Source organism: Topomyia yanbarensis, chromosome 3 (assembly GCF_030247195.1).
Source record: "Topomyia yanbarensis strain Yona2022 chromosome 3, ASM3024719v1, whole genome shotgun sequence".
Taxonomy (NCBI): Eukaryota; Metazoa; Arthropoda; class Insecta; order Diptera; family Culicidae; genus Topomyia; species Topomyia yanbarensis.
Window position 1 is genome coordinate 367779532 of NC_080672.1, and position 26697 is coordinate 367806228.

General features: G+C 39.2%; 1 protein-coding gene across 5 annotated transcripts in view; it reads right to left on the reverse strand.

The window, feature by feature from the left end:
- LOC131690283 (four and a half LIM domains protein 2) overlaps positions 1-26697 on the reverse strand; it is a 605833-nt gene that overhangs the window by 50744 nt on the left and 528392 nt on the right. For 4 of the 5 annotated variants that reach the window (XM_058975937.1, XM_058975938.1, XM_058975936.1 and 1 more), the window contains 2 exons: positions 17403-17603; positions 17153-17327 (listed from right to left, as the gene is read on the reverse strand). In XM_058975937.1, the coding sequence (XP_058831920.1) occupies positions 17153-17327; positions 17403-17603 (376 nt within the window). The remainder of the gene's footprint in view (positions 1-17152; positions 17328-17402; positions 17604-26697) is intronic. The other variant, XM_058975940.1, reaches the window with a different exon arrangement.

Below are 26697 nucleotides of genomic sequence, written 5' to 3' on the forward strand. Positions count from 1 at the left end.
TGCCCATGTTTTTAATCGTCTCAAGGAATCTGAAATAATCGAAGAAATTCGAGCAAATTCAACAGCAGACGATGCCGAAACTGATTTGCAAAGCGAGGAAGAAGATGCGAATGATATTGCTCCCGACGATGAATCTGATGCAGACTCGGAAAAAGAATCTAAATATGTATCCCGGTTATGCATCAGAAGAAATTAATACCAACCCAGAAACATTTATTGGTCGTGTTAAAACGAAATGGAGCTCGACGGTCGACGTGATCTTCCGAATACTCACTTTTTGGAAAAAAATTCACCTTTTTACATTCGTCGCCTTATACGCTGAAATCGGGATTTGCTGCGTGTTCGTACTCATCATCCTGTAATTCCGGAAACGGATGTCGGATCAATTAGAAATTCAACAGCAACCAATGGGAATGCTGTACCTTTCATTTGAAGCTAAGTTTGTAAAAATCGGTAAAGAATTCACTGAGAAATAGGTACGACAACTTGGTAATTTCCCCGGGGTATCAAGAATCATCATAGCTGGCCAATGTGGTCGAAGTGCCTTCGGTGAGTCATTAATGATCTAGACATGCAAAGCCAAGTAATGTTGCACATATTTTAATATATATTGCATCATTTGGACATCATGATGGTACCAGTTTATATGGAAATTTGCTGTGATCGTGCTCTTCAACCCGTAACTATAGAACCAAAAGTCGGATCAACAAAAAAAAATCAATAGCGAGCGATGGGAAGGCTGAACCTTTCATTTGAGACTAAATTTGTGCAAATCGGTCCAGGCATCTCTGAGAAAAATCGGTGAGATTGTTTGCCACACACATACATCCATACATGCATACACACATACAGACATTTTACGATCTCGACGAACTGAGTCGAATGGTATAAGAGATTTGGCCCTGCGGGTCTTGAATAAAAAAATTTCGACCGATGGCATAACCTTTCTATATGAGAAAGGCAAAAAAGAGCTTGAATTTGAATGGGCCTGAGAGGCCTGGCTTGCCCTTTAATGTTAAGATTTTAAAAAAACTTTTTTTCCTTGAAGAATTTTTTCAGTGTATTTTTATTCAGGGTCCATAACCCAGAGATCAGAACCTGAAATCCCGAGTAGAGAATCCAGACTCCAGATTCCATAGCCCATACTCCAGGGACCAGAGGAAAGAGACCAGAGTCGCGAGTCCTTAACCCAAAATTCTGAGGCGAGTCTAGATTCCAGAATCCAATCCAGAATCAGTGTCGAGAACGCGGAGTCCAGAGCCCTTGAGCGAGTAGAGGCGCTATAACCTAGGCTTATTAGCCCGGGTAAGGTGTAAATATCTCTGCCCCATCACACAGGACCAAAGGAGTGACATTAACCTTCTTAGCCTAGTCACTCCCACCGATTTATTATATCTCTTTCAAACTGAAACGGTCGGTACGGTTATCCTCGTTTCTTCCGCCTTTAAGATTCAAAACAAGTTGTAAATTAAATTATTCAAATTATGAATAATTTAATTGCCGTCTAATTTTGAAACATCTTCAAACCCAACTCTGCACAGTAGGCCTGGCTGTTTTAATATTCGCGACATATGAAAATATGCTTCAAATATTAATGTTGACAAGAAAAACACTTCAGAATAACTGCAGCGTTTTCCAGGATGCTTTTTAATACTGGCTGTGTAAGAGTTGGAATAGAATAGAATAGAATAGAATAGAGTCCATAGCGCAGCGATCAGAGATTTCCGAAGACAGAGCTCAGAGTCCAGAGTTCCGAGTGCAGACTTCAGAGTCCAGAGTTCAGATGCCAAAGCCCAGAGTCCAAAACCTAGAGTACAGAGCCCAGAAACCAGGGCCTAGAATTGTTATCCCAAAATACTGAGCCCAGAGTCCTCAGCACATAATCCAGAGCCCAGAATCCCGAACCCAAAATAGTGAGACCAGAGCTTAGAGTCCAAATTCCAGAGCTCAGAGCCCAGAATCCAGAGTTTAGATTCGATAATTCAGAGTTTAGATTCCATAGCCCAGCTACCAGAACCGAGAGTCCCGAGGAGAGAGCCCAGAGTCCGGAGTCCAGAATCCAGAGTCCCAAATGCAGAGTGCATAGTCCAGAATTTAGATTCCAGAGGCCACAGTTTACAGTCCAAAGTCCAGAATAAAGTGCCAGAGCCCATAGCTCAGAGACCACAGTGTACAGTCCAGAGTCCATAGCATAGCGAGGCGAGAGCTCAGAATTCAGAGAATGCAGAGTCCAGAATTCAGTCGAGTCGGGAATTCTGGGTTCAGAATCCAGAGCCCAGAATCCTCAACCCAAATCACTGTGGCCAGAGTCCAGAGCTTTGAGACCACAATCCAGAGCCCGAAGCACTTAACCCAAAATACTGAGTCAAGAGTTCAGACTCCAGAGCACAGAGCCCAGAACCCAGAGGCCAGAATCCAGAGTCCACAACACAGAATCTCGAGGCGACACTCCAGAGTCCAGAACCCAGCGTGAAGAATGCAGCATCCAGAGTTCAAAGTCCAGAATCTAGAGCTCAGAGTCCAGACACGAGAATCCTGAGACCAGAGTTCAGAGTCCAGAGACCAGATTCCTCAACCCAAAATACTTAGCCCAGTGTCCCGAGTTCAGAGCCCAGAATCGAGAGCCCAGAGTTCAGAGCACAGAGCCCAGAGAACAGAATCCAGAGTCCAGAGTCCCGAGGAGAGATCCCACAGTCCAGAATCCAGAGACCTGCAAATGCAGAGCCTAAAGTTCAGATTTCAGAGTGAAGGATGAAGACCCTAGATACCAGAGCCCATGGTCAAGAGTGCATAGTACAGAAAGTTGAGGCAAGCGTCATCCAACGATGAGAGTGAAGAGTCCAGATTCTAAAGTTCAGTGTCTATAGTCCAGAAACCGGAAGAGAAGATAGCCAAGATACTAGAATCCAGAGTCCCGCCACCTTAAAAGCAATGAACAGATGGTGGGTCTGCAAGTTGTACTCCCGGAATTTGTCTAAGATCATTCGCAGGCTGAACATCTGGAACTAAATTTAGCCACCGTTTGTGGTTCTAAAACTCTGCTTTGGGTTGGTTTGTTGCAGATGAGTTGGCAATCGGTTGAGATGCATTCTTTTCTACATCTTCTGCGCCAGGTTGTCCATGATGTACTGTCTGATTACAGTAATTGCACGTAGGAGTTTGCCTCTCATGGGTACATAGCGTAGTTTGTGCAATTATAATTCCGTGAGTTTTCAGTTTTATTGTCAAGTAGGAGGAGACAGGTCGACCGGCACTACAAAAATGCCGTTAGGAGTACCCGGGAAGAAGTTTATCCAAGTAGCAGGTGAAACGGATTCTATTGCGACATGCATTTGGAAATTGGGTCAGGAGGAGTCAGTGCTGCGAGATTTCAAAATCAGTTACCAGTAATTTGCCGAAACCAACATTCAGATTCACCGCCTCCCTCTTTCATTAACTTTCCAACTGACTGAAATTTCATGCAGAATCGAATGTTTGAATACAGAAGAAATATAAATTCCTTCACCAACAAAAGCATTCATTTGATATTATATGGACAGTTTGAAGGCAGAAGTTGGCATCTTCTACATTTTCGAGCACAAGTGAACTGCGTAATCTATATCTGGTGCACTTTTACTCAATAATCGCTCTCAGAGCTAGCATGGAAACAAAATTCAGTTTTCTTATGAAGCCGAACCTATCCGAACCTGAACGCGCTGTGTCGGGAGAATGAATGACGACAGAAACGAAACAAATTTTTCAATCATCGCGTTTCAAGTTCACGCAGGGGTGTCAAATTTTTTGGGCTCTGGGAGGGGTTCAAAGTGGTAGCTCATGTAGGCTTACATCTATGTAGTCATTTTCTATATACACGGGAATCTCAATTTCAACGCTGTCACTTCCAACCACGTGTTTAGGTTGTTCTGCAAAACAAAACGCTCGGCTTGTGTTAACGTATTGAATGATACTAATGCTGCACTGCGAAGATTATGATAATAAAGGTATGCTACTTCCGCAAGCCTAAGCTGCATTTTCTGCTTCGAAAAACTCGGTAGAAATTAACAAATTAAAAGTCAACGACCGCGGCGTTAGGTCAGAGTAGAGCTTTTTTGTTTTTTGATGACAACAATAGTCTAACGTTTCCTTTGGTATCGAGATAATGCACACTAGTTTGAGAGGCCTGTTGTTCACTTGACTATATTGTAGGTCTGAGTGCCGCAGAGGTAGAAAGTAGACTGAGCTAACAAATTCTTATCTCGTTCGGTTTGAACAAATTGAAAATGTGCGAAGTGAACGACAAAACAGTTACTTTTATATTTCGTGGTTTTTAAGTTTCGGCCTTATCGCATAGGACCGAGCATGCGGAGCGTAGAACATTTGCTGAAGGTGAAAATGGAGCTAGGGCTTACGGAAGTCGCCTCTGTCTAGTTCTACCATGTCAGGCATTCAGTGTTGATAACGTTCCAAAACCCATAATTCCATGCAATTGTTGCAAAATATTGACATTCTTCCACGAATAATTCATCGAAAGTGTGATACTTTGAACGCGTTTATCTCAAAACAAGATTTTTAAAAACTGCGTACAATCTGATTTCAAAACGGTGCATCTTTTGACCTCTCAAATGAATTTTTTTTCGTTGGAGGAATGAAGTATAAAATCTACAAATTCTTTGTATTAACTGTTTTAAGTGAAGCCCCACAGTGGAAAAGGGCTAAAAAATCGATCTCAAAGTTTGAGATCACACCATTACCTCAATTTTATAGCTTTTTACTTGTTCTTAGGTCATTCCTCCAATAGATTTAGTTTACTTTAGAGCCTTATTATTAGTTTTGTGTTTCAGATCGATCCTGAGGCAGCAGGCTGTACGCAATTTTGGAATTCCACGCGCACCTAACTTTAGACTGAACGTCACCACCGGCGCCATTTTGTTTATCTCGTCCTGAAAAAAATGTAAATGAATCCTAAAACTGTTTTCTTCTGTGAATGAATGAGCTCACAAAAAAAACAAGTTTTGTTTACTTTTCGGTCATTTGAATGAGAACCTCCCTTTAACCCTTAAGGCGCAAATCAAGTTTTTTTTTAAATTTTTTGAAAATTGTCCTACAGTTTTGATACGTTACTATGATAATTTTGAGATGGTTTTCGCAATGTTGTTGTAAAACAACATTGCGCATTTAAAGGTTAAGGCATTAGCAATCTCTTCCCCGCATAAGTGGATAGTTCCGCTAGTTTTCACTTGGATGGCACTGAAAAATAAGAAAGCAAACAAGGTATTTATTTTAGTTGAATAAGAAAATTACATAGGGTAGATGAGCCGTTATTCATCTCATTAGTCAAGATGTCACACAATTTCGATTGTAACTTGACTTACAGTGACTGGATGGCGTTTAAATACGTATCTGCATCCTTGCTTCGTTTCTAAGAAGCAGTAACATAAAAAATCTGATTTGGAAAATGTAAAATACTCACGCTTATGCGAAATAAAAAGTCGAGTACAACGCATCCTAATTCATCTTATACACCAAAATTTTGGCATGAAAATTCAGAAAAAGAATATGCTGAAAGCTCAGCAATTTAATTTCAACCAACTGACATATTGTTTTTGCTGAAAATTCTGCAATTTAGTTGTCAAATTGACAGAACAATTACCGACTTTTCAGTAATCCAGTCCAGATTACTAAACTTCGGTCACCGTGCAGTCACTGTTAATATATTGCTGAATTTTCTTTGTGCGAAAGAATCTGTCAAATGTTCTTTTGCTGATTTTTCATCCCAAAATTTTGGTGTGTACCATTTGACCTATAGAGATAGCAGACTCTGCTTTAACTATTGTATTCAAATGGATTGTAATGAATACAGGAGCTAAGATGAAGCGAATTTAAGTAATTCTCATTAGCTTAAACAGAACGCCTTTTCATGCGGGACATCACTCAGTACTAAGGATTTGCTCAATAAAAACACAAATCTTGAGCGTTTTTTCAAAACGTCATATCTGCAATGAGTTACTCTCTTCGTATACTTTCTCTTTCGATTTTTACGGCGTCACTATAACACTTTTCACTTAGCTGAGGGATAAATGTTAAAGTGATCGAATTATTAACAGAAGAGAAAGTAAACAAAGAGAGTAACTCATTGCAGATATGACGTTTTAAAAAACGCTCAAGAAATAGTGTTTTCGTTTTTTGGAGCTAGCGTCAATTTGGTATTAGCTTAGTTAGTGTCGGATTCTGATGAGACAAAGTCGAAACGCAAATTCCAACACTAACCTGATATTGGTGATTGGTTGTTCTAAATACTCTGATCAATATATTAAAAGTGCTTTTTTAACTTTCTGCAATTTAGCAAACTCATGGAAATTTTTTATCTTTGCGTACATGCGTTAAAAGCAATAACTCAAGAAAATGCTCAATATCAAGTAAAAATAATCTATTTTAGGTGAATTGTGCTTTGATCTTTCCAACCTACATGCAATGTTCAACCAGGCGCGTTTAACTCTTCTATTCGCTTTTTTCTCGGTTGTCAGAAAATAATTATTCATGTCGCTGTATGTTCTGACTTAGAAATAAGTGAATGCTTCATTAAATTCGAATCTATCCCCGGCAGCGATTTGCCGGTTCATTTACTTTCTGGCAGTTACAAAGTTGCGAATCTTTCTCTTCAATAAATCGCTTTACTTTCATTTCCTTTCGTATACCTTCTTGATCCTACATGAAACAGAAACCTACCATGGCACATGGTGATTCTGTGTGGCCAACGATCACCGACGTCGTTGTCGTCGCCATCGTATCTTGATTCTTGGTGCACTAATAATTCCCGCCGTTGGGCGGTAATTTAATCCGCATCTTTTCTGCATATACTGACTGCTGTGGTCTATCTTTCGAACCGCAGAAAAAAAGTCCGACTCATTATTTTGCAATTAACACACTAATGTGTGCTCGCAAATTGCGTCACTTCTTCACACGATCCTCGTTAGTTTAAATTGTTGTCAACAAAAGCCTCTTTACAGTTTAGGACTGACTGATGGCTGTGCCGATGGTCTGACATTGATGAGGATGTGTGGGCATTTACGTCTTCATCTTCAATCCAAAGCAGCTTGTTGGCTTGAATACTTCTGAAAAATTTATTAACGAAAACTATTTCCTAATTGATGTTGTTCGAAATCCCACAAACCGAGATTTATGAGTGTTTTGTTGCCAATTTGTTGACCGAGTGAAATTCAAAACAATTTTGAGATTAAGATATAATATTCAAAGACCCCTCAAAGTGGCCACTAATTACACATTTTAAGCTCATTCTGCCTATTTTCACGGTTGCATACTAAACAAGCTAAGTCGAGATAATCGGCTGCAGGCCGGCTCAGACTGTGCAGGGAGTACAGAAAAGGCGCATATTACCTAGTTGTGCAACAACCCACACGATGCGCAACAACAGCTGCCGGGAATTGACGACAAGCTTGCTAATACGCTTAAAAGTGAGCCCTCTTCCTGGCTGGTATTTTTTTTTCGCTTCATGTATTGACTTTGACATTGAAGCTTGGAGACACATAGCGTATGCATATTTGCATGCCTATCCTATCCGTCAGCCGTCAGTCTGAGCTGGTCGATTGACTTGCATCGGTTGAAGGATTTTTACTGCAGTTTTAAAATAAAACTTTTTTTTTCAAAATTATGTGCCACGTACAAAGCTAATTAAGACTACACGAAAAAATGTGTTCCCACATTCGTGAACATGGTGAATTAACATTACGAAAACAGGACAATTAACAACAAACATGGATTTAGCAACTTGACTTTTTTTTTTCAATTGTACATTAACTTAGTCATAGCTCTTGCAATATATTACGATTCGAATATCGCTTTGGGAAATGGTTCATGAGGTTTACGTGTTAGCTGGATGGTGCCAACACGAAAACACAAAACACTCAAACTACGACCGAGATTTCACGAAGGATTGCTTCCCGTCTGTTACACGCCGTGGATCATCACTGTCTGTTCCTTTTAGGATGCCCGCCTTCTACACTCCACCAAAACAAACATAAAAAGCGCACCACCGCATAGCTGTCATCGCTATGGCAGCCCACTTTTGCAGCGAGAGGAGAGCTGTAACCTAACTAAGCCCTATGTTATTAATATATAAATAATCAACAAAAAATACTACATCTATCTGCACGAACATAACCGTTCACAAACGCGAGAATGAACAAAAATTTACAACTAAATGTGAACGGAACAGAACAGTGGTGAGAGTTGAGTAAACAAATACACTCTACGGAGTGTATACACAAAAAGTGATGTTTCCACCCAGTGCTAAATTGTTACCCTGACGGGTTACACGCTTATGCTCTCGTCGCTGCTGTTGTTTTGTCGCTTTTGGTTGTTTGCTCTCTCCTTGAGATGAGCAAATGGAGCTGACGATAATTTCCTTTATTTAGTTCCATCATATCCAGAATGTTGTAACAATATCGATAGACCTTGGCAGAAAATTTCATTTTAGACTGTTCGTGTATAGGGGCGACGAAAAAATCAATCGATCACCTAAACGATTTGGCATTTGTTAATGCTTAGCTTATCTACATAATATTTTTCGCTGCATATTGACTGACCTAATGGAATAAATACATAAATATGACGCCTAATCTGGCTGCGCCATGTCGCTTCAATTCGAACCTGCTGTCCGAAATCGCTCCGCTCCGTCTGACCTAAACTAATTCATACCCCATATATTTGAGTAATTCGCACAAACGAGCGGATCAGTGGTCTTCTTGCGAGGGGCCGCCGCTTCCGATGGGAGGTCGGCGGCCACCTCAACCGGCGTATTCTCAATGGCTATTCACCGCTTCAGATGCTTGGTTATGGCCGCAGCAAGACTGAATTACACTGGCTTCGCCGTATGTACTTGGGCAGTTAGAAAACCAGTATGTGCAAATATATTCATCAAATAACACTGCGCTTTGGCGGAACTTCTACCGCATAGAATTAATGTTGCCGTGCGAAGGATCTTTGTTTGATAAAACTGCAGCGGTCATACTCGGATGGGAAAGCAAAAAGTTACCGAGCATTAGCGTCGAATTCGCCCAAGTTTTGCTCGTTTGGTAATTGGCACAGCACAGACTTAGACATACATTTTGCAATATTATGCTATAAAACATCAACTTTATAAATTCGAAGGGACACAAAAAACAGCGAGCAACTTAGTGGACTGTCATTATTAACCATCGTAAGACACTCTCTTCACAGCTGATTTTGCAGTGTACAGTGCTACGGTTCTACAGATCACTAAGAATCCTTCTTGGCTGAGGCTCGAGCATACGACTACTGGTTTATGAGACCAGCGCCGTTTATTGTAGTAGAATTAAACGAAAGACATCTGTCTTAAGATGGTTGATTCTCCAGGCAATAAAACAGTAAGAGATTCGTCTAATCGAGCTAAGCAAATTTACATGAAGCCGAGAAGAGCTGGAAGCTCCATAGGATAAACTTCAACTTCTTCATTAAACAATCGGTTTCATTGCCATCGACCGAATGTCCATTCGGCCTACTGTCCTGGTAACCTTCGGCTGGGCATTGTCGCTACCGCTTCTGGCATAAACTGTGCAAACACAGCAACAGCAGTTTTGCGAAAATTGAAAAGAACAGCTCATGATTTCAAGATGGTAAAATACACAACTGATTTTTCCGGACTCTTAATAAAAACATCAATCATGTGATGAGAATCATAATACGTCATGGCAAGAAATGGGTTCTAATGATTCTGTTAACTGATACAGGCCGCTACATCAGAGGCCTAAGTTAGGTCGAATTAGGTCAGATACTTCTTCCGTTCTCGGAGTCGAACTATCTCAGATGTTTTAATTATCGAGGCACTCGGCCTAATGACCCATTCGGCTTAATGACCCATTTGGCCTAATGACCTATTCGGCCTAATAACCCATTCGGTCTAATGACCCATTCGGTCTAATGACCCATTCGGTCTAATGACCCATTCGGTCTAATGATCCATTCGGCCTAATGATCCATTCGGCCTAGTGACCCATTCGGCCTAATGACCCATTCGGCCTAATGACCCATTCGGCCTAATGACCCATTCGGCCTAATGACCCATTCGGCCTAATGACCCATTCGGCCTAATGACCCATTCGGCCTAATGACCCATTCGGCCTAATGACCCATTCGGCCTAATGACCCATTCGGCCTAATGACCCATTCGGCCTAATGACCCATTCGGCCTAATGACCCATTCGGCCTAATGACCCATTCGGCCTAATGACCCATTCGGCCTAATGACCCATTCGGCCTAATGACCCATTCGGCCTAATGACCCATTCGGCCTAATGACCCATTCGGCCTAATGACCCATTCGGCCTAATGACCCATTCGGCCTAATGACCCATTCGGCCTAATGACCCATTCGGCCTAATGACCCATTCGGCCTAATGACCCATTCGGCCTAATGACCCATTCGGCCTAATGACCCATTCGGCCTAATGACCCATTCGGCCTAATGACCCATTCGGCCTAATGACCCATTCGGCCTAATGACCCATTCGGTCTAATGACCCATTCGGCCTAATGACCCATTCGGCCTAATGACCCATTCGGCCTAATGACCCATTCGGCCTAATGACCCATTCGGCCTAATGACCCATTCGGCCTAATGACCCATTCGGCCTAATGACCCATTCGGCCTAATGACCCATTCGGCCTAATGACCCATTCGGCCTAATGACCCATTCGGCCTAATGACCCATTCGGCCTAATGACCCATTCGGCCTAATGACCCATTCGGCCTAATGACCCATTCGGCCTAATGACCCATTCGGCCTAATGACCCATTCGGCCTAATGACCCATTCGGCCTAATGACCCATTCGGCCTAATGACCCATTCGGCCTAATGACCCATTCGGCCTAATGACCCATTCGGCCTAATGACCCATTCGGCCTAATGACCCATTCGGCCTAATGACCCATTCGGCCTAATGACCCATTCGGCCTAATGACCCATTCGGCCTAATGACCCATTCGGCCGAAAGCCATTAACCTATTCGGCCTAATAGTATGCGGCATAACGGATTTCGGCCTAATGACCCGATACCGTCCAAACAGTAATTGTAAATTAGTGCTTCGCGTTTACTGATTTGATTTTTTAGCCTTGGATGATGACTGTTTGAAACTGTTTTGCAACATTTACGTTTAGAATGTATCAAATATATATTTAACCCTTTCATGCCCATGTTGTTTGTGGACAACAGCGTTTTTAAACAGCTATGACTTTTGATTGAGGCAAGATTTGCTTATAAAAACCAGCAAGCCTAATAATTGTGAATATTGCTTTTCATTTGGGTGTTGACAGTTACAAGAGTCAGTTCTAGAATTGAAGTTATTGCAATTAGTCTGATTGGATTCCGATGGAACAGTGCTGCCAGGGACAGTTTACGTGGACGACTGAAAATGAATTGCATATATTTTCGTTATGTTGCAATATTATGGAAAAGTGATAAAACTCAGTAATTTAGACTGCCTTTGGCTACGTTTTCCATGCAATTGGATTATTGTAAAAATTCTAGAAGAGATGCATTGATCGTTGGAAGTTAAAAATTTAGCAACTTTTAGCACTGCGACGGAACTACCTATTTTTATTAAAAAAAAGATTTTTGTGTTTCTTGAGCCCACTGTTTTCAAGGAAAAATAGATTTGAAACCCTACATGCACTAGAAAAGAGTTGGGCATGAAAAGGGTAACTTGAGTATTTCAAGAGTGCTGATTGAAATGGTCCTTAGTGACAAATATAAAAAAACTGAGTTGTTTGCAGTACAGTATGTGACTATTGCATAGCTAATGAATACCGAAATTTTTATTATGCCCTGAATTAAATACAAAAAGTCGTAAAAATTTGCATAGTCATGTTTTAAAATTTTGCACTTGAAACCTTTTAAATTGAAAGGCCGTGAAATATTTAAAAACTGTTGCAGTTGTTCATATGCGTCTTGCAAAAACGATGCAAAATTCATTTCATTCTATATGTTTTTCAAACTGCACATAGATACATTGTAAAAACGCCCTAAACGTCAAAACAAAATAAATTAATTTCTTCAGTTCATTCGAAGTAAAATTTCGAAAATAAAATAAATTAAATTCTGATTCAAAACCTTATTTGTTGTGAAGCAGGACGCATCATACTAAAAAGCTTTAAAAGTACATTAAAACTAAACAATTCATATTTTTAGTATTATTTATCCTTACATTGTTTTGTCATAATGGTTTCATTTAAACAGATATTTGTTCTCAAATAGGGACTTGTTTTAGACCGATGAAACTAAAACCTCGTTTTTCTCACTTCGAGCTGAATGTCACTTAGGACCTTTAGAATAAGTACTCTTGATTTCTTAAAGATTTTGACGACGAAACCCCAAGACAAATTTTCGATTCAACAAATAAGGGGTCGTCCATATACCACGTGGACAGTTTAGGCATGAGGGGGGAGGGGATACGAAAAAGTCCACGCTTGTCCATGGAGCTTTTTTTTCATCGAAATTGTTTCCCAACAGTGAGAAACACCTAAAATCTTCTGTAATTTCGTCAATTTCCATTATTTTTTTTCTGATGCACGATTCAATAAAAGAAATTATATCTTTATTTTTGCGTTATTATGATAAATGCAAAAGACTATCTTTTACACACAAAAATTGAAAAAAAAATTTTTTTAAACAAATGTTGTTCAAAAATGAGATGTTTTTGCAAAAGTCAAAAAAGAACCTAAAATTCTGAATACAAAGTTTAAACGAAATATAGGGGAACCCGGGGCTATTAAGACAGTGGGAGTAATTCGGACCTCTCGATTTCTTAGAAAATCGTAAGACTTTCTGACTGTCGTACATATTCGTAGAACCGCTATTCTAAAACATTAATTTTGACAGCCGAATCTAATTATTTGTTTTTTAGAAAGGCGATACAACGTGTGCGAAATGAGCTTACGGGGTTATTCGGACCCCCTATTCTATCAAACACTGTTTAGCGGCTTGCAGCTTCGCAGACGCTTGCACACCGCATAGCAAAGAAAGTACATGATGCGCCAATCGACAGCTGTGACTAACCAAATTAAGTTTTTGCATCGGGATTTACTTTTTTTTTGTTTCTTAAGGAGTTTCTCTAATAAATATGAAGACTTTTTTTCAATAGGTCCAATCTACAAAAGAGAGCCTTTTTTGTTTACTTTCTCTTTCGCGAATTACTCGGTCACCTTTCTGATTTCACTTCAACTGTTTGCGCAGTAAGCTAGTTGGTCTTTCGAAACATACTGATAAATATTTAAAAAGTTTTATGGCTTTGCCGTAATAATCGAAAGAAAAAGCGAAAAAAGAGGGCTCTCATTTGCAGAATGGACCTAATGAAAAAAGTCTTTATATTTCATAGGTAAATATAGTTACATTGTAAAAAAACTAAAAAAAAATTTACGGTCTGAATTGCCTCGTAGGGAGGTCCGAATTACCCCTACATTGTAAAAGGATGGAAAAAACGTAGAGTTTTGCAAATCGCTACTTAACGCTGCCATGGAGTGGTGCCAATGAACTTTTATGGCACCAAAATGTAGCTAAGGTTCCAAACCAACAATTAGGTTTTTTGACCGATTAATTTTTTCACATCTATCCACCTAAAAGGGCGATTTGCTTAGGTAGGTCCGAATAGCCCCGGGTTCCCTTATGTTTTTACGATAACACTCAGCATCAAAGTAGTCCAATACATTGGAAAAATTCATAATTTCCTGGAATTTAAAACTCTTTTATTAAATTAGCGGACCAAATTAAGAAAAAAGTTCACGCGAACATCGTGGCTAGGGAGGGGGTAGGGATACAGATATTGTTCAAGAAGGTAGAGGAGGGGGGTAAAAAACTAAGGTATTTTTGATTACGTGGTATATGAACGGCCCCTAATTAAATACATTTAACTAAATACTATACTAGGGATTTTTATAAAACATATACTATTTTTCGAATTAATCTCTTCAAATGGCTAAACAATCAAGCCTAAAGGATGAGCACACAATTATTGTAACACAATTACAACTGGCTGGACATAAATTAACCTAATTGTGCACAGTTTCTCTTTCAAGTGTTTACATCTTCTAACTACCAAATTCAAGACACGAGCTGAATTACATACAAACAAAGCTCAAAACGTAAATTCGTAAATCTATATATTTAAAAAGAAGAAAACGTCAAAATTATTATAGAAATATCTTATTTGGCAGGTAATTTGCACATGTGGAAAATGAAGTCAAATTTTGGTTAAAATATGTACCATCAACGGTGAAATTCACAAAACGAAATGTCTCAAAGCAATACAAATGACTATTTTGGTCGGATTCTACAAACTGCACTTAGTATATATGAGGAATTCCACGAAGATCCGTCCGAAAATCTTTAAAATCGTGATCGACCATCTTAGATTCCAATGAAACTTTACACGTTTCACCGTCATGCAAGACTAAATATTTTCCACAGGTAATAACATTATTTTGACTCAAGAGCAACTTTTCAAAAGGGCGTAAACGTTTCTACGCGTATGAATTTCAATTTTTTTTGTTCGATTACTGTATTTTATACAGCAAAACTATCTGAGAACGAGTTACAGGGAATGAATACTTCTGTCTGAAAAAAATATACACTGAAAAAAATGTTGTGTCATTTTTACAAAAAAAATTTATGATAAAAATTTAAATTGCGAAAAAACCCATTTTTTTAATTTTTTTATATTTTGTTACCAAAAACCTGAAGAGAAAAGAAACATTTTGAATGTGATTGCATGATGGAGAAAAAAGCGGTAAAAAAGTTTTCCTAACAATAACTTCGTACATGTTTTTAAATTTCATACTAATAGACATACACATAAAATTTAATTTTAAAGTTACATGAGAACAACCAACATATGATTCAGCTATATAGTTTAATCAACAGACCCTATGGTTGAAATATATTTTGGTTGCTTTCATGTAACTTTCAAATGGTTCACAATATCGCCTTGATGTCAAAGAGAAAGTTGCACGAAAGTTTACGGGCCTTTTGAAAAACCTATTATTGTTGATGGAGAAACGCGACTAACTTATGAAAAGGTCGTAATAAATCAAAATAATTGTGTTGTTAAAACAAAAGTTAAAATATCTCGAGAACTACTACATTTTAGAAATTTTTTGTTAAGAGCATCACGCCATTTTAAGCGTTTAGAATCATATTCAAAAAGAAAATTGTATTTTTGACTGCAAATAGTAAGAATTATAAAAAAATGTCAAAAGTTGTTGTTAGGAAAACTTTTTTATTGAAAGCTTCTCCATGATCCAAATACACTAAAAAGTTGCTTTTATGTCTTTAAAACGATAAACATTAAATTTTGGACATTTTTTGATGGGGTAACGCGAATAACTTTTAAAAAGAGCATAATTACACGAATTAATTGTTTTTGAAGTAGCAAAATTTCAAATATCTCGAAAACTATCGCATTTTGGAAGATTTTTGTTAAATGCATTTTAATTTTAAATGGTGCTTAGAATTATATTCTGTAATAAAATTACAATTTTGTATGTCAATTAGTATGAAATTTAAAAACATGTACGAAGTTATTGTTAGAAAAACTGTTTTACCGATTTTTTCTCCATCATGCAATCACAATCAAAATGTTTCTTTTCTCTTTAGGTTTTTGGTAACAAAATATAAAAAATTCAAAAAAATGGCTTTTTTCGCAATTTAAATTTTTATCATAAATTTTTGTTTTTTTGAAAAATGACACAACATTTTTTTCAGTGTATTTTTTTCGGACAGAAGTATTCATTCCCTATAACTTGTTCTCAGATAGTTTTGCTGTATAAAATACTGTAATCGAACAAAAAAAAATTTGAAATTCAGGCACGTAGAAACGTTTACGCCCTTTTGAAAAATTACTCTTGTATCAAAATATTCCAATTGCCAGAGAATATCATGGAGATTTCTACAGCGAACACACCTGTAAAGTTTCGTTAGAATCGACGATGGTCATATTTTGCGGTCATGGAATCCCTATATGTCTTAAACTTTCCCAAAGATTTAATTTTTAATTAATAAGTACAATTTGGTTCTACACTTGCAGTGTTGGAATATTTTGATGTTCGCTATTTAACTACGAACATTGATTTCAACGCCATTTTGTGTAGGTCATTTTTAACGAATATATCTGACACTTTAAACCTTCAGTTTGATGAACGTTGGATTGAAATCAACGGAAAGGTTTCTAAAAAGAAAAACCGGAAAATATGCAACCATTTTTTACACTCTAAATGGGAATAAAAAATTGGACAAACTAATCTGTGCATAAGGGTAAAACATCTACTATATGAAATGTGAATTTGAATGTTTCGTGACGTACTAATCAGTAGCTGACACCAACTTGCTGCCAGTTTTACTATTAATCCTATATGTGGACTGTTCGGATTTATCGTCTAACTGGCAGCAAGTTGGTGTTAGTTACTGACGGGTCAACCACGAAACATTCAAATCCAATTTTCCCGGAAAGATATCTATCGGCAATATGGTGAAAAACACACAACATTAACCGATAGTGAAACTAATTTGCAATGATTTATGCCGGTCAACTACTTCAAAAGAAGTTTTTTATCCGCCAAGAAACCTCGGTATGGATTAAAATTATCAATTCTTCCGTTATCCTCGCCGAGCGGCGCCTGCTCACTCAAAACTGTAACTTGAAGCAAAGATCCAAACAACGTATGGCACATTTCTGGTCTGGTCGTGGCACATAAAATCCGAAAAACAGATGTTTTCTAGGAACCAGCCGGTCCATCAGATTAGCGCCATTAGTGCGAGGGAATGGAATGATAATGTGTCTGCTGTAATATAGGAATATTGAAAGTATGCACTACCGCCTGCACTTGAAGCAATATTTGATCAAGCCCGTTCGTACACAGACTCCACATTCCGTGTGAACTTCGCTAAAAGCAAAGCTAATCTTGAACTAAACGATTCGATTGAATGAACTCTCGTGTACGTTGCGTAACCTATCCCTCGGTTCGAGCAACGAATTTGCAAGCCAGCTGGAAATGACATCAACCAGCAGTGGTGGTCGCGCACCACAACTGCTGCTGATGTGGCTAATGAAGTGGTTGAAGGGTGTATGTATACTGTGAGTACTTACCCGCGCGGAAAATCTCTCCGCAACCGTCACATCTGGACGCGAACTGGGCATCGTAGCAGTTTCCACAGTAGATCTTGTCGGCCTTTGAGCCGAACTGTTTGTCAACTAACGAAATGCGGCACTTGTTGCACAGGAAGCACGCCTCGTGCCAGTGTTTGTCTTTGTAGGAAAGGTCCTGGTTGAGAGAGGGTTGAGAGAAAGTTTGGAATTTATAATGCATTCTCTTCATAGTTGTATCCTGGTCACTAACCTTCGAATCAATGCCGATGGTCTTGTTGCACTCCTCGCAGATGTTGGCAAATACGTTCTCGTAGCACTTGATACAGTACGGGTGCTCATCGCGTAGTACGTAGCGCTGTCCAGTCAGACTCTCGTCGCACTGCCAGCAGCAGAAGTGACCCGAATGCCAATCCTTCGACATGGCCTTGGTGTACTCACCACTGAAAATTAGCTGAAAAAAATAATCAAAATAAAAACATCCCCGGATTAGCAAGTTTGCATTCAGCGCAGTTGTTCATCGAGCTGAAAAGATTGAAATTTCCGACACTTCGACGGATTGATGTATGTACCTTGGCATTAGTTAGGGGTAACGGTGGCCTTGGACCGCCGACGACGACGACGACGATGGTGGAGGAACAGGTGCAGTTTGGTTGGATGCGATGATCGCAGTGTGCAAAATATCACATAAATTTGAAAGAACCATTTCGCTTTTCTGTCATAAACAATAATGTTCAACCGTAAGTGCATTACATCAGCAGCGGCTTCTCGAGGTTTTTCGAGAGCCAGCGCGGCTGCCGGGGAAAGTATGCAACCATTTTGAGGTCGCCATCGTTCCGAACTAAACCTGGCATAGCAGATGATCGCTCATGTATGCGAGAGGAGATCTGTTCCAAAAATAGTCGACCGAAAGACATGCTCGCTCGGAACCCGTGCTGACGGGACGACGTGTTTTTCCACCGTGAAAATCAGTGGAAAAACTCGGTCAAGAGAGCGAGCCGAGTGCAAAAAGTTCCGAATATAAGCATGTTTTTTTTGGTTACAAAAAATAATAAGAATAACCAAATAAATGAGTGATGAACAGAGGTAGACTTTAACACCGATTTCCATCAGTAATTTCATATTAGATTTCTATAATGTTGTAAAAAAGTGGGTGTTTTTCCTGCCTACTTTCATTTCAACTGGTTAGAAATGCGGTGATGAAATTGAAACCCATTCGATTGTTTCGTTTAAATTATTTTAGGTTGATCTTTTGTTTATATAGTCTCAGGTGTTGCCTAAAACATGTAGAATATCCAGCTGTGTAGGTGTCGACGGGAAATGGTGCCCGAGAAAGTGAAACAAGCCCCGAATGTTTACATAAGTTAGCGTGCAGGAAAATTAGTTATTTAGCTTCTGAAATGCGAAACGATTCGAAGCCGGATGTGCCCCTTTGATTTTCCTTTTTTTTCTGTGAGCTATAATGACAAAACAATCATGAAAACTTTTCCCTAGTCTCCCGCACCTGAAGTCAAAAAACTAATTTTACCCCTTTGTGATTCATTTAAAAGTAATAAAATTATGAACACTTATTTTTTTCGAGAGTTGTCATACTGGAGGTGTAGAGCTAGATACTCGGAAGGGTTCCCCGTCAGAAACACTGACTACAATTGCAGATGATACGGAAAATGTCACCCAGTCAATTGCAGTGGGTTGTGATTTTGAATGTGATATTCATTGTACGGTTCAGATTTGAGCGGATGATCGCGTGTATCATCGCGAAGGTTCGAGCGTTTGTACGTTAACGTCTTCGATGGCGTGTGCGTTTGTATGTCGCGTGCGCTAACTTGTCCGTAACCGTGTGTATTTCGCATTGATTTTGATTTTTTGATTGGTGAATTTATGGACTTAAGTTGCTAGGACGGAGGGTAATGATTTCCGGACGTGATTCATGATCGCGCGGACATGAACGTTTGAGGGTTCGCGTTTGAGACCGCGTATGTAACTTCATGAGTACTAAAACGTTCACCTTATAACCGGGCTGTTTGCGAGATCGCGGGCCTAGGTGTGCGTGGATGATCGCGAAGGGCTTAAGCGTTCGTATGTTAAAGTGTTTATCGCATGTGCTCGCGTCTATGTGACTTCGCGTGCATAAATACGATGTGTGGCCATTCACATATTCGCGTGTTTTCTTGGGTGGTCACGCGGACCGTCATTCTGATATTTAGTTGTCGGTGTACGGTCTACATTCTGACAGGGAGTGAGTTACCCTATATCACTAGAGCTCCCGGTCATGATGCCATGGAACGTATTGCCCAGTGAATATGAGAGCTTTCTTTTTTTAATTAGTCCAATTGAAGGCATGGACCTAGACTGCTGGTACCGGGGATAGATTTCCGGACGTGACCAATTCATTATCGCACGAGCACGGAAGTTTGTAGATTCACGCGTTTGAAAATTTATAAGTGCTGAGCCATTTACCTTAGCACCGGGATGTTATCATTTTTGCGAATTCGCGGGTGTAGGGTGCGTGGATGATCGCGAAGGGCTCAAGCATTTGTATGTCGCGCGTATAAACTTGATTTTACATCTGTGTACCCTTTCGCGTATTCGCGTGTGTTTTTAGATGATTGCGCGGACCATAAATCTGATACTCAATTTTCAGTGTACGGTTTAGATGCTAGAAGAGAGTTAGTTCTCCCAGATCACTAGAGTTCCCGGTCATGTTGACATGGAACGTGTTGTTTAGTTGATATGAGCATCATTTTTTTATTTAGTTAACCTGCACGCATTGGACCTAGGCTTCTACGAGGATAGATAGACTTCTGGACGTCCAGTCCATGATCGCGCGAACACGGGGATTTGTAGGTTCTCCTGGATACGCAAACCATAGAAAGTCCCATTCGTATTCCCAATACTCCTTTTTACCTCCCGGCTAACATCTTTATCACATGTCACTAGTGTTTGAAGATATACAAATTCGTCGATAATCACCTCGGAATCAACACTGTATTTTGTCTTGAAAATGCTCATGGTAATAAGCACAAATGCCTCTTCTACTGCTCTACGATCAATGTCAGCGATTTGACGCCGTCTAGTGAAGCCAAGAGTAATGTGAAATCTCGTGATGATAGATCCGATTCTTTCCACACCAAATTTTCGTATTGCACCTAAGAGTGCTACGATGAACAGCAAGTTAGAAAGAGCTTCGCATTGCCTCAATCCATCTAACATAACAAACGAGTCGGCTGTCTCTTCGGCTATTTTGACGCTCGATTTCGGCTCTCCCAGAGACATATGAATCAGCTCATTCAAGTCTGTAGCAAAGCCATGTCATAGAATTCACTGCCTTAGTTTATTTCGTTTCACGGAATCGTACGACGCCTTGAAATTTACAAACTGATAATTAGTGCGTAAATAATATTTCCGGATTTTATCCAGTATTTGTCGCAGGATAAACATTTGAACCATCGTCCGTCGCAAAACCCGTTTTGGTATTCGCTGGCTGAGGATTCAACCAACGGGGCAACCTGCTAAATAGAACACGAGAGAGTTTCGTATATGTGACATTGAGAATCGTTATGCCTAGATTGTTATTACAAGGTGGCTCCAGCTGGCTGGAAAAGATGTGCCCGATTTTTTGACAAAATATATCTTATTCGCGAGTTGAAAATTAAGACAATTTGGACATATCGAGCTCTACAAATACATTTCCTTGCAGGATGCATATTTAGGGAGTGACATCACACAGCATTTGATAGCATTCAATATTGAAGAAGTCACTGCTGTTTCTATTTGGTGAACTTTTTTATGTAGCTTCACTTAGTCAAGTCCAATTCGACAACACCGACTAATAGACGAACAGTGATAGCAGGTTCCTTAACGATATAAGATCAGAAACCATTTTCAGCAGCTAGGGTATTAATCAGCTGCTTTAAATTGCTTTGAAATTGAAGCTATGCAGAGCTAACCAGGGCCGGCGAATAACGTGAGCAGTATGGGTAGTACTGCCCACTCGATGATAACCGAGTGGGTAAGAACCCACTCGAAGCTTTGGAATAAACCTAAAATGTGATTTCATGTGAATGTAATGGAAGCGTGCGTATTGCGAATGCTTGTCCTACTACCCACTCGGGCTAAAAGTGTGACGCAGGCCATGGAGCTAACAGTGTGATAAAATGCAGGTTGCCCGATATGTTCTATTTCGTGACTCTGGAATATGACACTTTGTATGCTCAAACAACGCTGTGTACTGACGAGAGCCAAATTGCTGAGTGACAATATTGTAAAATCAATATCACGTGATGTGCATATGTAACAATATGTGACTGCTCTTCATCACATCTTGGCCCGTCAACAGACAAATCTACTAAGAAAAATCTCTCCTAAAGCAACTCTGCCATCTCACGAAGGCTTGATAACATTATGTCTTCCGGATATTCCAGAACATCGCTCTAACAAAACCCTTCAAGCTGTTTTAAAGCGAAGACTGCATATCAAGAAGACTATTTCGAACATATTTAAAAAAAAGTTTAGTTAGTGAAAGTGTCTAAACGACTTCACCTTACCATTGCCCCAAATCTGATGGAAAGAGTCAAAGAAAAAGTGCGGGAGTTCACAGAAAGTTTGTCACTAACAATATTTTTATAAATATTCTTAGATTATGACGAATTTCCATAACATGCTTAACACATGCAGAATCTTATTGTGCTTTTGAAATAAAATAACTTAAATTGAATAACTCTGTTTATCTATGCTAAATTCATAACTTCGAACAAACGACGAACGCAAAGGCAAATTATGAGTCACGACTACTTCATTTGCCTTATATGACTGGCGTTCAAATGAATGGTTTCGCTCATATTTATAGGTTCGAGTAAATTTGGTGTCTCGCTTCAATAGCAATTCGAAGTAAATTTTACGTATCAATGAGGGCTGGAATACATCCTCTTTCGATTGGTGAAAATTCCTTTTTTTTTTCATTTTGATTCTCTTTTGGTTTTCGTCCGCGCTATATCAGAGAGGCGACCCAGAGCATTTGAAAGCTAGATGTGGTTTCCTCACAAAGAAAGACGAGAACGGAGATTTTTACCATCTAAAATTTCATTGGAAAACTTTAGACTTGCTCATATGAGTCGATTCCTTACTCCACTATAATTACTAAACCTCTACCTCAAAATACCTTTCACATTTTTCAGAACTTGTATACTTCAACGTATGAGGACAGTATAACAAAAAACCGTTATTTCTATTTCTACAGCATGGAACCCAAGGATCGAACATGATTATTTTTAAGGCGATATGTACGCTTAGAATCAATGTAGTTTCGATTGATTTCAAGGGTTGCAAGATTTGGTGAAGTGTAATGTTGATTTAAAGGGACTATTCGTAAATTACGTAGCGCTTTTAATTGGAGGGGGGGGGGGGGGTATGACAATATGTTACTTGATGTTACTAACTTGTTGTATTCTAAATAATATCGCAAAGATGTCGTTTAATTTTCAAATATTTTTCGCATCAGGAATGATAGTATATTATAGTACAGAAATGTTAATGAAAATACGGGATTTTTGGGACACAATATCCCAGTCCACGCTGTGTACGTACAAAAATCAGATTCCTACGCGTCAGCTCTGTAACTAGGCAGCATAATATGGAAAACGTTGCATTGAAGTTCCTAAGAAAAATGAAACAGTATTCTTTGTCTATCTGCCTTAGATTTCTCAATAATTTTCGTTTTTTTTGTTCTACATGTCATGACACATGGAATGATAGCGCGCGGAATGCTTGTTAACGGTATTTAATTTTATTGAAAGAACTGTCGAAGAATACATTTAAAGTGTAACTAAAGGACTGTTGTCTTCGATTTTACGCAGTATGAGACGAACATCTAGAATCAGGGCTTGCTGTTCTCTTCGCGCCTCCCAACCCTTGTCGTACACCATACGATTGAAAACAGCCCAAACATTTTCGATTTGATGTGCTTGTGGCACTTTGGAGGATTGTCCAATTTCGGTTAAAATGGCTTTTTTTTGTCAAATCAACCAATCCACATTCTTTTTTTGCGGAATGACAACTTACACGATCCGACCAATTTCGGCTAACATTTACTGACATAAACATCAGTTTTGGTTTTAAAACACCCTTCTCAGAAATGACTACCCGCTCCAAGTCTTTCGGCTCGGATTTCGATTGGCCAGCATACTTAACATCATCTGCTGTTACGGCAATGTTGTCAGTGTAATATCCATTGTTTCCACCTAAATCATGATGTGAATATGTTAACCACGAATTATCCAAAATGACAAATTTTCCATTCGCAAAGTGTTTACGGCGAAGTGTACGGTAGCAAATTGGTATTTTTTTTCGAATTTTTTCGGTGTATATTTTGGTTCTCGCTAAGGTTTTTGATAAATTTCGTTATTTTTGTTTAAATAGAGTAGACAGTAGAGTGGAAAATACAAAACTTTCGTGCCAGTTTGCGTGGTGATTATCCAATCTTGTTTTTGGCACTTGACAGCGAATTTTTCTTTGTTCCGACATTGATTTTTTGAGGGCTACCGCACCTTTTATTCGGCTTTTAGCCATAATGACAATCCCTCAAAAATCATTCCGTCCTTGAAATTAGTTGCACGTGAGATTAGATTATCTTTGAACACGTGAAGAATCTGGATTTGTATTGTGCATTATTCCAGCATTGGTGTTTTGCGTTAAAATCTCCGACAATAAAGATTTTTGACCGATTTTTTGTCAGTTTTTGTAAGCCTCCTTCCAAGAAATTAGTTTGCTCGCCAGTGCATTGAAAAAGCAAATACACTGCCGCAATACAAATGATACCAAGACCGGTTTCAGCTGCGATACCCAAACTCTCGAGCACCTTGATGTCAAAAGACGGTAACACGCGATACTTTATTCTGCAATTAACCGCTATTGCGATTTCTCCGCCGAATCCAACAATTCGATCAAATCGATGAATAACCAAATTAGTGTAACTCTTCTAGTTAATATTTTGCTTAAAAAAAGTTTCGGTCACCACGGCAATATGCACATTATGTACCCTCAGGAAGTTGAAAAATTCGTCGTCGCGCGTTTTTAATGAATGAGCATTTCAATTTAATAAATTTAAATAAATATTTAAGGTTATTATTTAACTTTGAATTCATTACAATTTAGTTAGAAAATTCTCACCCAGTTTAAAACTTCGAACATGGAGGTAGGTAGAATTTAGCATTGCAGTCATCAATTGAAACATTGATTACTGCAACAAATTCTTTTTTTTCTGTAACGCTATCTAGATCCATGGGAGTCAAGGAAACGTTGTGTGAAAAACGAAATAGGAGGCGTGGTAGTCATCGTTCTTTAAGCCGTGTTACTTGCCACTAAAGCATAAGATGACGCACCATTGTAGAATGTTGTGACAGAGATAGAAGATTCTAATACAGGTAGAGAAGTTGATATTCTATTTTGGAGCGGATTAACAAGTTTAAACATGTTTTCTTGAAGTGTGCCTGAAGAAGTAAATATTTTTTATTTGTTACTTAATGCGAGAATTTATAATTTTTTTATCGAATGGGACTTGCCCAGAAATTCGGTTTATGGTTTCCGCGACAATGAGCGTATTTGACATTTCCTGTGGTTTCTTTCACCGGACAATTATCACCACTGATCATACATTGCGAGTCTAAATGACAACTTTTTGTGCCGTGCACAAAGCCTTGGCATCTACAACGCTGAGTGAGATTTGAGTCCAATGAGTTGCTACAATGAACTGGAATTTTGGGTGGAGAAGTTACTTTTTTCCTTTCTCATATGACATGTTGGAAAAATTAAATATTTCTTTAGGCTGAATTATTCTTGAAAAACGTTTTATTTCAACAAAAGACTGATTTAGTAGAAAAAGTTGGTAGTCTTGAGGAAGACTGTTGCTGTTGAAAAACTCTAGCTAAACCAGGAGCTATCGAATGACCTATTGTGACCGAATCGAACGAAGGACTGCATCTGCTGTGATATACTGGTCCAAAGGAAGTGACGAAGCAGAACATGCTTTGTTGATCAGAATACTTGTTAAGTGCCTTTCACCTTAAAAATCGAGTATCGGTATATTTCCCCGTACTACTGGTATTGAGCGTGTCAGTACTGCGGGACCTGTTCTCTTTAAAATGGGTCGGTACAACGAATCCTAAACGAGATAATGATCCGATTCAAAATATGGACAATTTAAATGTCTTCTAGCATTGAACAGTTGGAATAGAAACTTTATCTTATAAGTAATCACGTCGCTGCTCCACCAAATATCAGCGTATAACTACTAGTCACGATGACTCTGTGGGTGCCGGGAATTCATAGAGCCTTCTTTTTACTGCATTGTGTTGGCGTTCATTACACATGCTGCTCGTTCGATCAGTGAGCAACGAATGATGGTGCGAAATTGCTATGCGGTACTGAAATGTGTAGTTTTCCAATATTAGATTGGTTCTATTAGGTGTCTCGTGCTAGGATGCCAAAGATTTTGAAGCTATATCTCGATAACATTCCGGTTTCTATTAAAATTTCATGATTTCTGTCTCTTTCATTATAATCCTTAGTTTTCACTTTGCGTCTGGCTCTAGGCCCGTGCATAAAAAAAGATTCTCCTAAAATGACCCAAATGGTCCTAAAATGGATGTCGAACAAGATTCGTCATCAAAGACTCCGAGTTTTCATTTTTAATCAAACACATTGAACTGGGTTCGACCATATCCGATCTTCTTTCGGTTCAAAGATAGTCCGCTAAGTGTTCTAATAGAAATATTCAGCTGTGCCAGACATCTCGAAAGTGCGCCTAGATAAGCTCAGAATTGTGATATTTTGTCTAAAGCGAACAAATGACGTTACTTTTATCAAGAACCAACGCGTTTACATGCCCGCTCACAAAGTTGAGATCGATGGTGTAGTTTTCGATTCTAACTTGGCATGCGTGGATCTACTGAAGGACGGGATTTGCTGTTTCAAGGATCCCTTGCTCCAGTGAGCGAAGATTTTGAATGACAATCGCACCGGACGGGACAAATTGGTTTGTCCCATTAAACTAGTGTCGGGTGACCTTTGGCGAGACTGCTTTGCGTCTTCTTCTACAAGGATCGTCTACGTGATCGGTTGTTTGTGCCGCGCGTCATGTATGCAGTATACAAGCAAATGTAACAATATTTTTTTGGTCTCATGAGAGGCCGCCAAATATACTAGCAAGAGGAAGTTCTGCCACAAATTCGAAGCAAACAGCACTTGCTCTTACACATTTTTAGAAGAAACTTCCAACGGTTTTAAGGAACACTAAAAATGCCATGTAACGTTTCAACCAGACATTCAACTTACTGCAGAATTGGTTGGATCTAGATCGGAAACCGGCAACTTTGTGATACTGCGGAACTCCCGGCATCGAGGAGACTTCAATTATCATGATACGGCATGGGGTTATCTGCTCGATGATAAATGATCTAGCTTACTCTACGATCTTTGCTACAGCTTTTATAAGGTGGCCTGCTTCAGACGAATTTCGCGCTAAATCGTATTCAGAGTTGGCAGCATACTCT